This window comes from Euprymna scolopes, chromosome 10, assembly GCF_053919585.1.
Source record: "Euprymna scolopes isolate OS-2025 chromosome 10, ASM5391958v1, whole genome shotgun sequence".
In the NCBI taxonomy this organism is placed as follows: domain Eukaryota; kingdom Metazoa; phylum Mollusca; class Cephalopoda; order Sepiida; family Sepiolidae; genus Euprymna; species Euprymna scolopes.
Genome location: NC_136491.1, coordinates 27,916,810 through 27,932,789, shown reverse-complemented (window position 1 = coordinate 27,932,789; position 15,980 = coordinate 27,916,810). Strand labels below are relative to the sequence as shown.

At 34.1% G+C, this 15,980-nt stretch overlaps 1 protein-coding gene across 1 annotated transcript in view; it reads right to left on the bottom strand.

Annotated features, from left to right (window-relative positions):
* Window positions 1-9,706: 9,706 nt before the first annotated feature.
* LOC145285891 (uncharacterized) overlaps window positions 9,707-15,980 on the bottom strand; it is a 67,492-nt gene continuing 61,218 nt past the window's right edge. The window contains exon 2 of the mRNA XM_080134355.1: window positions 9,707-10,428. Coding sequence (XP_079990481.1) covers window positions 10,076-10,428 — 353 coding nt within the window. The 3' untranslated portion in view covers window positions 9,707-10,075. The remainder of the gene's footprint in view (window positions 10,429-15,980) is intronic.

Here is a 15,980-nt window from a genome sequence, read left to right as displayed (position 1 = left end):
TTACAGGAAAATATTTTTCGTTACACCGGCAAGGGAGATAAAATTTTAACAAATCATTTTTCCTTAAAAAGAAAAAAAAAACGGAATTATTGACATCGGGAAATATAGCACAGTGGTAATCGAACGATCCTTTGTTCAATCGCAGGTGTACCTCACCATTTTTTAATTTTTTCTTTTTAATGAATTCAATTTACGATAAAAGAAGAGACACCATTTAAAATCGCCGTAAATCATTTCTGCGTTTGAATATTTTTAAGCTAAACATTAATCAAAAATGAATTTTCCAGGGCATTCATCTTCAAGCACAAATAACAGCTAACGTGATACTGTAAACAAACACAGGCAGAATTTGATGAACGACTTTATCATTACTATTTTTTTTTTTTTAATTTTTTTTTTTTTTTTCGAATTAATCCACTGGGCAAATTATTTCTCGTAATATATACTATTCAATAGAGGATTGATTCTATAATAATACGTACGCAATCTGTATAAATTAATATATCATGTTTAAGCGCATTGTAAGACCGGACAACGCCGGGCGTCCAGCTAATATATATATATATATATATATATATATATATATATATATATATATATATATATATATATATTTATATATATATATATATATATATTAGCTGGATACATCATTTTATAACACTTTTGAAAAACACCGAACGTAGTGTCATAATTTAAATTAAAAAAAAAAAACTAAACCCTCAGCAATTAATTATGACACTACGTTCGGTGTTCTTCAAAAGTGATTATATATATATATATATATATATATATATATATATATATATATATATATATATATATATATATATATATATATATATATATACTAGCAAAAGTATCCGTCATTGACTGGGTTCAAAAACAGCCTACTGAAAATGGACTGATTCATGAAAGTATGATAGGTTATGAAAAGGAAGGGTTGTAAAGAGATAGCTTCGAATTTGGGAGTATCAAAACCAAAGCAAAATATGATGAAAGTAAAAATAAAATAAACCCCATAATTTATTACACCATACCTGTTCAAACTGAAACAATTATCACAATATTCTAGCATCGTCAGAATTCATAGATGGACATCTATGAATTCTGACGATGCTAGTTGGATATTTCCTCTCTTTGAGGATCTTCCTCTAGCTAAAACAATATGTAAACTCATTCTGAACTCACAGTAATAAATTTCCTATATACTGCTCTGACTACACATTGAGCACTCTAGTCCAGTTTTTCCCCACTGGTAAATATATATATATATATATATATATATATAAGTAAATTTTTGGTACAGCAAAATGGAAGGAGAAATTTCAGAGGAAACATAATTTAATTTAAATACCAAAAAAAAACAAGAAATGGGCAGGTGAAATTATTAAAATTTCCTTAAGGCCTTATCGTCTGACCCTCTAAGAGGAAACGTCAGAATGATAAATTAAAAACTAAGAAAACGAATGAGGGAAGAAGGGAATTTTGGTTTCAGTTGGAAGAACAGTGGGAAAAAAAAAAAAAAAAAAATCTCACTGTTCAGGTGGTTTTAAATCAATGAATATCTCCAACTGATGTTTCAGAATCTTTTGTCTACACAAGCTAGGTCGAGAGTTGTTAATAACTAACGCCTCAATAATATTGAGATGATAGTTCGACCTCGCACTGTATAGAACAGAAAACCACCCATCGGAATATTGATCGGCACACCTATTTATACTCAACAGGTGATTACCAATGGCGGACTCATGAGCTTGGGAGTGCCCGGATATTCTCGAAACCTGGTGTAGTCGAATATCCCGAGGGATATGTTGGGATATTCTCATTTCTAATCTTTGGGATGTTTTGCCAACGTAGTCAGCTCCACACTGACAAACGAATTTATAAACAACAGAGTTCTTTTGAATGGTTGGCAAAACATCTTTACGAAAAGAAGAGAAAAAGGTTCGAGTTGTGTAAACTACTCTAAGCATAGTAGCTGGAAAACAACGTTGAGTAGCAGAAGAAATCCTTTCAACAATATGAAGGCCAACAGGACCCAACCATGGTAATTTTAGATAAATGGGACAACGTGATGGACCAATATGTTTACCACTATTAAATGTAGTAATTTTACGTTCAATAGTAGATTTTATTATATTAATGGGATATCCATTATTAAGAAAAATATTTGTGATTTCCTCAAGTTCCGTATCAAGACGGTTTGGTGAACAAATCATAAGTGCACGATGCGTAAGAGCGCTAATGAGGTTTATTTTTCTAGACTGAGGGGCAAAAGAAAACCAATTAAGATAGAGCCCTGTAAATGTAGGTTTTCTATAAACAGAGGTCTCAAACGTAGTACCAACTTTAGAAACACGAACGTCGAGGAATGGGAGAGAGCTACAGTCTTCAACCTCCATAGTAAATTGTAAAGATGGATGCAGGTTGCAAAGAAGACGAAGAAACTGTTCAGCTTCACTCCGAGAGGGAAAGCATGCAAAAGTATCATCAACGTAGCGTGTGTAGAATGCTGGCTTAGTAATTTTGGAAAATAATTCGTTTTCCAAAAATCCAACGAAAATGTTGGCTAACAAAGGACCAAGAGGGCTACCCATAGATATCCCATCAATTTGACGGTACATAATGTTGTTGAAACTAAAGGAGACTGATTTAGTAGCAAGTTCCATCAGTTCAACGAAAATTCGTTCAGGAAATTGTGGAGATTTTAAGGGGCCACGGTATAGATAGTCAGCACAAATACCAATGGTTTCATCCAAAGGTATATTAGTAAAAAGACTATTAATGTCAAAGGAAGCCAAGAACTCGGTATTTTTAGATAAAGGTAATTTTTGTATCTGAGATACGAATTGAAAAGAATCAGAGATACAATGGACCGAATAAAAAGAAAGCACAGGTTTAAGAAGATCAACCAGCCATTTACCAAGTTCGTGTTGTGCAGAACCCAGCATAGATAAAATGGGTCGCAAAGGAATGTTGGGTTTATGGACCTTGGGTAAACCGTACATTCTAGGCCTTTGAGAGCCGATGGGTCGGATTCTATCATAAATCTCCTTAGAAATAAATCCGCTTTTATGAAGTTGAAGAAATCTTTTCTGGATTTTTATTTCCATACGAAAAGTATCATCATGGCTTAAATCACCCAAACGGAGAAATTTACTTTTATCGTCCAAGATTTGTAACATTTTGGAGATATAATCCGTTTTGTTAAGTATAACAACGCCCGATCCTTTATCCGGGCGAGAAAGATAAATGTCGGGATTAGACCTAATTAATTTTGCCGCTTCAAAATGATTTTTCTGCCACACAAAATCACTAGATTTAGTATTTATGGCAGAAAACCTCCGACCTAATTCGCCCAACTGAATTTTAACACTAGTTAATTCATCAGTAGAGATAGGCGAATGGTGTTTTAATTGAGTATACAATAATTCAATTTCACTAAATACTGAGATTTTATCAACAGAAGGGGGAGGAATGCAATATATATATATATATATCCTAGCGGGAAAATGGACACCCAGTTTTACCCGGTTGTAAAATACGCTTAAATATGTTAATTTTTCTAGATCTTGTATATATTATTATAGAGTTGTGACGTCAACAGTAAAAATAATCTATTTGGGTGCCATCGCCTAGAATCGAAACCGAAAGCCAAACTGCAGCATTCAAAGCTGGTGACGTTACCACTGTTCCAATGTGACATGCATATGAACTGATAAAAAATTAACAATAAAAAAATGAACCAAGATGAATTTACAAAATGTTTAACGATTTTTTTTCAATTTTGACCCATTTTTGGCCCCTTCAAAAATATTTTAACCAGCTAAAGACCCATAAAGGAATGGTTCATCAAAAAAATCCCATCATTTGAGGCCCCTAACGCCGAACTGCAAATTTTAGTCTCGGAGGAGATAGAGTTTGAAAATATGGATACAGACAATCAGACATGTAGCCGTTTACATATTAGATATGTATACACACACACAAACACATAATATATATATATGTGTGTGTATGAAATGTATATTTTATTCAATGAAATACACACACACACACATATATATACTCACACATCTATCTCTCTCTCTATATATATATATATATATATATATACATACACACACATACACCTATATAATATATATATATATATATATATATATATATAATTTCTTCATATAGACCTTATAAACATCTAAGTATATCATAGTTACCTCTTTTAGCCTATAATCATTATTTGTATAATCTTTTGATATGTTGGTGTTGATCATGTACTTAAGGTTTCTATTTAGTGTCTGATCTCAATGCTGATGATGAGACTTGATTGATATAAAAAAGATGAATCGTCTTAGAAACGATCGTACACTAATTGGTTGTTGATGTTCAATTTTTGGGTTCTAAATAAATGATTATCATATAAATCATATTACTTTTTCTTATATATATATATATATATATATATATATATTCCTGAGAGTTTAGTTATATATATTGCACACATATATTGAACCCATTATGGCAGATATGCTATGCTCCTACCTTCATTATATAATAAAAGCTATACTATATCCCAGAGATCACTTTAGTTCTCCCACCCACAAATACTCTCAATATTGTATCTCACTTCACAATGATTTCGACTCTAATAAAACTATCGTTAGACGTCGCATCCCTATTATGTTACCTAGCATCTTTTCTCTTTTGATGAGAAGCATTAGGCTTCAAAATACCATGGTATAAATAGTTTTACTTATCCTACAGCCCTAATTGATGCATCATCCTTATTGAATAAATCTGTATACATCAATATATATTTTTATATTGCCATTTTCTTATTTTATTGATTCTCTCTCTCTCTCTCTCTATATATATATATATATTAGTAATGGGACGATTCCAAATACCGGATGTCAAACATTGACCCACTATCTCATATCCCAATCGAAAGACCTTTTTAAGATTCTGATCGTCCTTTTTAAATGCGGTTATTGGAATCTCTTGTATTTGTTTCACCGGGTATCTTCGATAGATGCGAATGGAATCTTGAATGTTTGCTCAATGTTGTCTTCCTGAGCATTGTTGGGGGATGCATCAGCTTTGTCATTTCATTTGATTCCCATGTGACTTCGAATTCAATACTATATCTTTTGCTTCTGACAGTGATGTTAGTCTGCACAAGTTTCATGATCAATGGGTTGTCCCTGTTTTTTGCAGGGTTGGCATTACTGGTAAAAAAAAAAAAAAAAATATCGATCATATACTTCATGAGGACGAGAAATCCCCCCCCCATGGTACAGTATCATTAGAAAAGTATAATCAGTGCTGTCAACTCGATCCTTTCAATTGGGGAAAAAAAACTCACCGTGTAAGATCACAGACTTTCCGTTTTTAGTGACAACATGCGAGGAAGAAAAAGATTGCGTCCTATTGACTTCAATTCTATGTTAATCCCATGGGGTATTTTGTCACCCCAACTTTGCTTACATGCTCATAATCCCTAGTTGGCAGCTTATTTCTTTTCCTCCCTCCCAGTATTCTCCTGACTCAGTGAGGGTATAGAACACCTGGTATGATGAAGTTGTATCTCAGTTTTCCTTGGAAATAGACATCGCTTTGCCCTTCTGGGGGTGTCCAGTCACCCTAGCTGGCTAACGAAGGTATGATTTTATGATTTATATTTTTCCGATGGGAATAAAAATTTGTAGATTTAAGCGCATATTATGTATCATTAAGTTACTCTAATATTTAACATGAAATTAATGTCTTTTGGTATTTTCTTTATAAGTTTGGATGGAATTATTTTATTTACAATTTATTACTCTTCAGTCTTGTAACTAAGCTTAGCTAATGTAATGGCTTAATTCTTGGTTTTATAATTTGCTAGCAGTTCAGCCTGACTTTGCTCGGGCCCTATGTACTGTTCATAACTTTATGTGCAGATGTATAATTTATATATATAGATATATTAAAAAGTTTTACTCATGTCCAGGTAACCTACATCTAAAATTAAGTGTTTAGACTCAAAACTAGCAGGGGAGTTTGGTAGAGTCTGCAAAGAGTAACTTTTTCAACTGACCTTTTGGCAGCCCAATTTTCGCCCAAAAACTGATTAAAAAGCTTGCTGCATGTCTGAATACCCTTTACGTAAAATTTCAAATGTTTAGACCAAAAATTGGCTGAATAGTTTGTTAGAGATCGCAAAGGTTAAATCTTTTGAATTTTGACAGCCAAATTTTCGGCCAAAAACTGACTAAAACGCTTGCCCTATGTCTGAATACACTTTATATAAACTATCAAATGTTTAGACTAAAAATTGGCCGAATAATTTGGTAGAGATTGCAGAGGTCAAATTTTCTTTTAAATTTGACCCGTTAATATTTTTGAGGGAGTAGGGAAGGGGGCTAAAATCAAATTAAAAATTTAGATCCATGTCCAAGTAAGCTCCATCTAAAATTTTAAGTGTTTAGACTCAAAATTGGTGGAGGTGTTTAGTAGACTTTTCAAAGGTCAAATCGTTGAACTTTCACCTCTTGACAGCCAAATGTCTGTCTGAAAACCCATTAAAAAGATATTTATAAATCTCAAGACCCCTTATGTCAAATCTCGTGTCTAGACTGAAAATTGACAGTAGTTTGATAGTGAAATGTACACGCACACAGACAATTTCACTTTTATAGTTTAACTAGCATTTCAGCCCGGCGTTGCCCGGGTGTTTGGAGGTGTATGTTGAGAAAAATTTTTTTAAAACTTTGACCCCTACTATGACCTCTTAAAATTTATTGTTTTGGGCTCAAATCAAGTTATATTAAGTTAGATCCATGTCCAAGGAACCTATATCTAAAATTTCAAGTGTGTAGACCCAAAATTGTCGGAGTTTGGTAGACTTCTCAAAGGTCAAATCGTTGAACTTTGACCCCTTTAACAGCCAAATTTCTGTCCGAAAATGGATTACAAAAATTTTCCCAAATCTCAGTACACTGTATATCAAATTTCGAGTCTGTAGACTGAAAATTGACAGAGTTATTGCGAAGGCAAATGTACACAGACACGTTCACTTTTATAGATATCAACAAGATTAAAGTGGTTCAAACTGTTCAACAGGAAATGTAGATATATCATGAATCAGCCGGATTTTTTGGTGCTTCTAAGGCACTCCCTAATAAAATAATTTAACACAATTTTCCGAACAAACAAACCACTTAAACTTAAGGAAAAGGTTTATTTAAAAAGGCATTAAACTCGGAGGAGGAAAAGAAGGAAGGAAGGTTCGGGACTTCACTGCTTACTAGGTTGTTACAGCCGGTGGCTGTCGTCTGATACCTAGTAGGAGCAGAGGAGCGAAAGGTCTAGTCCCTTCGAAAACTGGTGGAGTAAGAGCGAGTTTTTTTTCTTCTCAGGACCGAAAGCTGTCAGGTCCTTGGGGGTTAAAAATATTCACGCGCTACTCCTCTGATTGGCCAGTGTATGGCCACATCACTCAATCAGGGAGGAATATTTGATAGAAGAAAGAGGTCTATTTGCGTCTGCTACAGAATAACTATATTTCATGAAATAACACTAAACATTTTTGTATTGGTGTGTAGAAACATCCAATGGAAATAAGTATGTTTGGAACACCCAGATGACTAACACAGGGTTAACTTGTAAATTCATATACAGGAGAGAGAAAAAAGCTTTAGGGAAACGGACGTTGATTAACTGCCTTCGTACAATAGATTTGCTGTGTTTAGAATAGTCATCACCTTAATGAATACACTTAAGTTAACTATTTTAACCAACATATATATAAACGGAGTGTTTTCAGGTTACGGTGGCTAATAACTGACAACCTAAGTGTGCAGAGTTCGAATTCAGATGGAGCTACAGAAACACTGACCTATAAAATCCCCTTGGTGTGAATATTCATACGAGGATTGTCGCGCCTTCTCTAAGTGATGTTGCTTGTAGTCACAACATTAAGGTGGACACTACCAGACTAGATGAATTCTTGTCCTGGAATCTAGTAAGACCAAAAAAAAAAAAGATATATTATAACTAGGGCTGTGACAACAGCATATTCTTTTCATTGTTCTGACTCGAGTATATATATTCGTTAATATCTTATGTTTTTATATGGGCGGATGTGGTTCTCGTTTGATTAAGTGTATCTAATTGTGTCGGATATATACCCGAGAGTCAAAAGAATAGAAATATTCTGTCGTCACAGCCCTAATTATAACGTAGTTACTTTTTCCTTTCACCTATTGACCAATTATGATCCTAAATTCTTTACTAACCCAACGTTTTATAGATACGAGTAATGAAATATACGAATAGGTATACATCTAATATAAATCTCACCTATCTGTTTGTGTGTGTGTGTATATATTTGCCTAAAACTGACAGACGCGACAGATTGTCACGAGATCGGTAGCGTTTTGAAGCTCGACCCTTCGGACGGCATATATCGAAAAATTGTCCAAAAACAATTCCTTCGCCCTCAACTGGACACTTTTCTACAGGGAGGGGTCGCTTTTCACGTCGATATTTTCGAAAATCATCCCCTATTTGAGAGAAGCCTTAATTTAAACCTACATCACTTCCGGGTTGGTGAGGAGCGCAACAGCAAACATCAGGGGGGTTTTTCTTTCACGTTCTTTGCCTCCTTAGTACGGGTCGAGCTTGCCTGTCTACAACTTTTTTTTCTATCAACACCTCCAAACATCTGGGCACCAAGGCTAGTCTCATATAAAGCTCAAAGGTTAGCCCAAAGAAGAGGCCCCTTAATTCTTGAAACTTTCGACTGATGAGTGTTGTGGGTTTTTTTTTTTTTTTTTTTTTTTTTGTTTCTATAAAAAATATTTCTTTGGACAGCAAAGAAAAAAAAAAAAAAAAAAGAAAAAAAAAAAAGAAAAAGAAAAAAAAAAAAAAAAGAAAAAAAAAAAAAAAAAAAAAAAAAAAGCTTTATCAAAACATTTGTTTATTCAATATATTTCTCAGTGTCCTATGATAAATTTTGATATTCAGGTTTTGTTAAAAAATAAATAAAAAAAATGCGGTACCATCCACTTTATGAATAGGGAGTATGCAGTTATTCCAGCCTTACGTGTTAACTCAATAACAGTTTATAAGGAAAAAAAATCAGATACGTTGAGGGGGTAATAGAAATTTCTCTTTATTCAATCAGTTTTACAAACATGTTCTTTGTTAATGAAAACAAGCAATATTTGCCAAAATAAAATCCTTAGTAAATTGCGGTGAGATACTCAGCAACCACTAGAAGAAAAAGAAAAAACAATCGAGAAAAAAAAAATAGCTATAAAAGAATAGATTAATATGGTCCAATTAAGAGGAGAAAATTGGACCAATCTTGAGTAAATTCCGAAAGCGTCAAACTGACATTGGGTTTGGGTAAAACGAAATGAGATGTAAAAAGGCCTTTTTTTTTTCTTTTAAGAATTTTTGCTCCGAGATTTTTGCTAAAATACTTGTGCAACTTCACTAAAATATATAGTATTGAGGTGGTATACATGTTAATCCACATTAAATATGCGGCGATCACGCATATCAACTTACTGGGGCGTGATCTACGTAAATAGAAGACCGTTCCACTGAAGTCACGTAACCTGCTGACGTCAAGAATGAGGTACAATGGTCACGGTTAGGCGATAGGCGACTATTATGAAGGAGTATTTTAAAACTGGTGCTTTTTTTTTTAAAAAACTTTACTGCAGTATTTTATCGGCAAAAATATATTCTATTTTAATTGCAATTGTCCAAATGCAAATTGTTTATTCCGAAAAAGGTCACTTTTGGATCATTTTTATTATATATATATATATATATATATATATATATATATATATATATATATATATATATCCTGAGATTCGAAACAAAGTATCTATCCCCGTAATCGTCGTCTATCGCTTAACTGTGGTCATTGCCCTTTATTCTGCGACATCAGTGGAACGGCCTTTCGTTTACGTTGGCCACGTCCAAGTAGGTTAATATGCGTGATCGACAAATATGCTTTCTAGACTAACAACTGTCTTCTTTCGAATTTATTCAAGCTTCAACATAAAGCAACTTAAGTTGCTTTAACTGTGGGCTTAAACTTTAAATTCGAATCCACTTTAATAGGAATGATAACGGTTTCTTCTATCTTCAAAGGCACAGTTATTGTCAGTTTATGGTCTTTCATGACGGCTTGCAGCTTGTTCAGTTCAGCACTTGAAGGGATCATTTGCTGATACAACATCTCACGAGTTTGGTTTTGGGCATTGATTTGCTTGCCGAGCACTTCCAGGGCCAGGCCACGGCGAGTAACGTTCATGTCGGAACTGTTAAAACCGGCGATGTCGATTTCTACGCTCCAGATGTTGGTGCCGTTAATATTTGTGATTTTTGGCAACACGGGTGTCGGGAAAATTGAAGAGATTCCTGGGAAAAGAAAAGAAAAAAAGATTTTATTGCAAAATATGACATTACATTTGTGCTTTTACAGAATTTAAACCGAACGAAATAAACTTTTGCCGAACTATGTATTTTGGTGCTTGTGTATTTTAACTGGTTATAAAAATATGTATTTTAAGTATAGATATTTACGTAATTGCGTTACACGTCGAAATTAGTAAAAAAAAAAAAGAAAAAAAAAAAAAGATCGAACAGAAGATATGTTAGAAATATTAAAAATTATGATCGAAAATATTCATACTATACTAGCGACGGCAATTACACAGGAAAAAAAATTACTATTTTTAACTAATTAAAATCTTAAGTTATTTCTGAACTTTTTTTAAAAAAATAAAAAAAATAACTCTGAATTTTATATTTGAAGCAAAAAATGCTTTTTCTATAATTAAAAATAGAATTAAAAATTTGTTTCCTAAAAGACATACTTTAATATATATATATATATATATATATATATATATATATATATATATCCCTGAAAATGTAAACATTTAAAGACTTAATTTATTTTATTAAGAAACATTTTCATGTCCAAGATATTTGATAATTTGCTATAAGAATATGCAAAAAATATTAAAATACAGGTACATGAATTTCAAATTTCCAATAACTAACAGTGTGGGGGGGGGAGGCTTTACCCGGTCGTAAAATACGCTTTAATATTACATTGTAAGTTGTCCCGATTTCATATATATATATATATATATCTATATAATACTAAAAGTCTATGGATCTTGTATGTTTGCAATCAGATTTCCGGTTTTCAACATCCGGTTGCGCATGCGTAAATAGCAACGTCTTCAATCCGTTATTCCAATTCTGGAATTTTTATATCGCTTTTAATACAAACAATTTCATTTAATTTGATCAAATAGTTATTTATATATACAAATAATACATAGATTCATAGATAATTATAATATATATTATAAAATCTATTTATCTATGAATCTATTAATAATATGAAATATTACCCTATACAATTTACGGAAAGAAAACACCTCTCACTTTCCCTCTAATAGATTTCAACACTCCTACTCCCTCTGTTTTCGTTACGTACGCGAGAAATAGTTACGTGTATGTGTGAGAGAGAGAGAAAAAGGGAGGGATGTAAAACTGGATAGAGTTATCCCCCTTAACTAATGCAGACCTTTTTACTAGAGGGCGTTATTACAAAAAAATTTCTTTTTCTTCTTCCCATGTTTTTTAAAGTCGTCTGCTTACATTTCCAAACGGAAAGCTGAATCGGCAAATGCACACATTTCTATTACATTAAATAGTGTTTTCCTTTACACAATGGGTACTGAATGTTTCCTTAAATTAAATGAAAAAAGTTACATTTTATTTTCATTTTCTATTTAAAAAGCCATTATTAACATGTGGAGAGTGTTTTTTTTATTATTCTGTACTTTCAACTAACAATTTCATTTAAAAGATGATATATCAAAATTTGAATTTAACTATAATAAGGATTATGATACCTGTTCAGTGCATATTTACCTATAAGTATGACCAACCACTTATAATTCAGTAACTGTAATTTAAAAAAAAATAACAATTATAATAAACAGAACGACTCACAGAAATCTATCTATATTCTTTTTTCATTTTAATATACTTTCATAGAAATGCTTCTGTTATGTAAAAAAAAACTATTTTCTTTATGCCACAAGTGTCACGCTCATACATGAATTCCATAGCTAATATAACGTACTGACCCAACGGGTCACGGGTGGTCTAGTATATATATATAGTCGTGATTTCAAAAGTATAAAAAAAAGTATTTGGGTGCCATCAGCTAAAATCGAAACCGAAAGCAAAACTAGCATTCAAAGCTGGTGATGTTACCACTGTACCAACATGATACGCATATGAACTGATTAAAAATGAACCAAGATGAATGTACAAAATGTATAACGAGGTTTTCAATTTGACCTTAATTTTTTGACCTCTTAATTTTAACCAGTTAAAAGATACATCCATAAAAATCCAATCATTTGAGGCCCCTAGCACCGCTCTGTGACTTTCAGTTTCGGAAGAGATAGAGTTTGAAAATATGAAGACACACGAACAGACATAGCGAGTTTCAGAAATTCCGTTCACATATAGATTAATGTTTTTAGAAGTATGGAAGCATAGACGTGTTTAAATATTTAAGTATTTCCATGAATTTTAAAATTTTAATGTAACCAAACAGGCAAATACCACTTTTTTAAGTAATTGAATTATAATTCCGAGCACCATTTATGAGTGAAACGCCTTCAATATTTTTATTTTTATATTTATTGATTTTAGCCCCTTTCAGCCACTATACTTGACGAAATCTCACATAACCGTCAAATTATAGAAATAATCTAGTTTTTAAACTTTCACAGTGGTATACATTTCTTTTTTGGCATATATTCTTCAATGTATTATCTATGAAATGGTATATTGGTAAAATTGGGCTTTCTGAAATAATTCTTTATTTTTAAATACGTAAAAAGTGTTTTCCATGTCAGATTGGCATGAATTACAACATTCTATCTATAATGAAATATGAAAAATGAGGCTGTTTGAAAGGAAGAAAACCCAAACGCATTAAACGAACAGAAACACTAAAGTTGAACAGCTGTATGATAGCTGACGAGTGAAAATATTAGCAGCAGCCATCTTAGCATATATGCAAATTAAGCAAGTGTGCACGCGCTGATGTCACGGAAAGGAAGGGGGGGAGGGAGAAAAAAAGGACAGCACTTGGTCGAGCAGAAGGAAAAACTAGGTGGCCAAACGGGGGAGATGGACGTGCGAACATTAGAGCCGGCATGAGGTGGCAAGGAGAGAGAGACTTAAAAAAGCAAACGTTATATGACAGAGCGTTGTAAAACATACTCTAATAAGATCAAGTAGTATTTTTGTAAAAAGACTGATTTTCTGTCAGAAAAGGATGTGTTTGCAAGACTTTCTGTGAAAACGTGTGCGGCACGATAGCGACGTCAGAAAGATAAGTCCTTGGTCTCATTAACCTATAAAGGCAAAAAAGTGGGGGAGAGGAGTGTTAGGCGTGCTCTATTCTTATGTTAGTATAAAGCTGTAAATAGCTTGTTGGGAGATTACTACATGTTTAACGTGGCAGTTACACTTCAGCCACGTCGTTACACTTCAACTCTCGCACCCGCACGTTGTCCGAGATTTCGTCACAAAGGAAAAAAAAAAATAAAAAATAAAGAAATAAAAATCCAACCCAGCATTTTCTTTCAAGTGTGCAAATGAAATGCATTTATTCGCGGTTCTTACAACGATAACGCATTTCATTATTTTGTAAAAGTCTATTCATGCACACGTGAATTACAACGCTCTGCCATAGAACGTATGCTTTTTAAAAGTCTCTCTCCCTGCCACCTCATGCCGGCCCTCGCGTTCACACGTTCATCTTCCCTGGTGTGCACCTTTTCATTTTGCTCGATCACGTGCTGCACTTTTTCTTTTCCCCTCTCCTTCCCGTGACAGCGCGTGCACACTTGCTTAATTTGCATATATGCTAAGATGGCTGCTGCTAATATTTTCGCTCGTCAGCTATCCTACGGCTGCTGCTGATTTTCTCAAACACGCACCATGTTACACATGGAGCAAGTCACATCAGAATAACAGAAATAGATATAAAATAGTTTGTTACTGTTGCATTTTGTTGGGATAGAGAAAATACTTACGTTACAAAGAGATATATAATTCATATATACAGAGGATATCTTGCCGTTTTATTAGCTTATTACATCATTCAGAGGTACGAGTTAGCGTGAGAATTTTGTAGCTGGCAGCAAATGGGGGATTTAAAAAATTTTTGTCACTTTGCAGCGAGATTTCACCTCAATTTAATTGAAAATAAGTAAAGATTACCGGTGATCTCAGTGAAAGGATGGGGGTTAAAGAACCAAGAAAAACTATGATGGTAGTTCATTCCAAGATAACCAAGTCGGTTTAAAAACTTGCTGTCAGCTTCCGGTAGCAAGGGTGAAGCAGTCGAAAAACAAACCTTTTAAGCCGTTAATGAGTAGCTTAATTCTATAGAGAAGTGGAAGACGGATTAAACGACATGTTTTTACATGCCTCCATTTTCTTCAGCAATATGCCAGACAGTGTGATATTACTTTCTGTCTTGTATACACATGCCTCTCAAAACACGGGCGGTCAAATAGACTGCTGAAATTCTGTTCATTTAGAAAATGTTTTGAAGAGCAATTATGTACACGAAGGAACTATATAACAAAAAAACACTGCAGTTTTATTTTAAAAAATCATGCCCTTCTCCTACAAGCGTCGGCTTTGGTGTTGTTGGAGGTCATGTTGTCGACGTATGAACAAACAAAATAGTTCAGCGGGTTCAGGTCGTAGGAGGTAGGTAGGGGGGCAATTAGAGAAGGGAACAAAGTCGTCACTTCTGCTGAAGCCAAGCCTGGGTCTCTTTAGTCCTGCCGACACACACAGGATCTGTTAGCGACCACCTGACTTTACCAGGGGATCACCGCACTCTTCAGCACGTCTAGGTACACTGTGCTGACTTTCAAGCTGACTTCGAAGATGCGAGGTGGCATGATGTGGCCCTCACTTGAAACCACACCAAAGACCATAACCGGAAATTTTGTTTTCATCACCTTGGACACGTCTGCTATTCATAGCAATCCTGCAATGTATTTTTAGGGTGCTGGCAATGATTCTGTTGCCATAACTTGGATTGGTAGAGAGCATGAGTTGTACAACGTGCATCTCCAATCTTGCTCGTTGAACATTGTGTCACTTTTAGACAAGATAGAAGGCTCCTATTGCTTTTGGGATTTGTACACAACTGGCCAACTAGTAGGTCTACAACAACGAAAAAAAAATTTATAAAATAGAATCCTGTCTTCTAGGGCTATAATTTTATTGTTCCACCATATATATATATATATATATATATATATATATATATATATCATTAGTTAGTTATGACAGTTCAGTGATGTGGATGACGACGCCATTTTTTTTTTTTTTTTTTTTTTTTTTTTACTGTAACTCCGTTGATGACTGAAGCCCGATGCGTGGTCTGCACTGCTTTGCACCGAGAGTACAGGAAGGCGGTTTGGATTTTGATGGTGAGTGGTTGCTGCCCGTCGGTGTCTCAGTGTGCGACGCTCCGTAGCTGTAGCTCATGTTCGTTGAAGAAAGCCATCCCGCTATCAAATGTGTAACGGCAAGTGTCTGTCCGCTGGCAAAGTCTTCCAAAGATTGAAGGGATATTGCGGCCCTTGAGGGTGAGCTTTGGTGCAGTCTATGTAGCGTTTTCTCGGGCAGCCGACGTTTCGTCGGCCATGAGTGAATTAACGAAAGATATACATACATATTATATATATATATATATGTGTGTGTGTGTGTGTGTGTGTGAACAGTAAAAGACATTTAGAGATCACGTATACGTACAACTATGTAATAAGACAATGAAAAATGTTATTTATCAACGCAAGTGCTCAAACTGTTTTCCTTATTGCTTTTCACAGCTTTGAAGT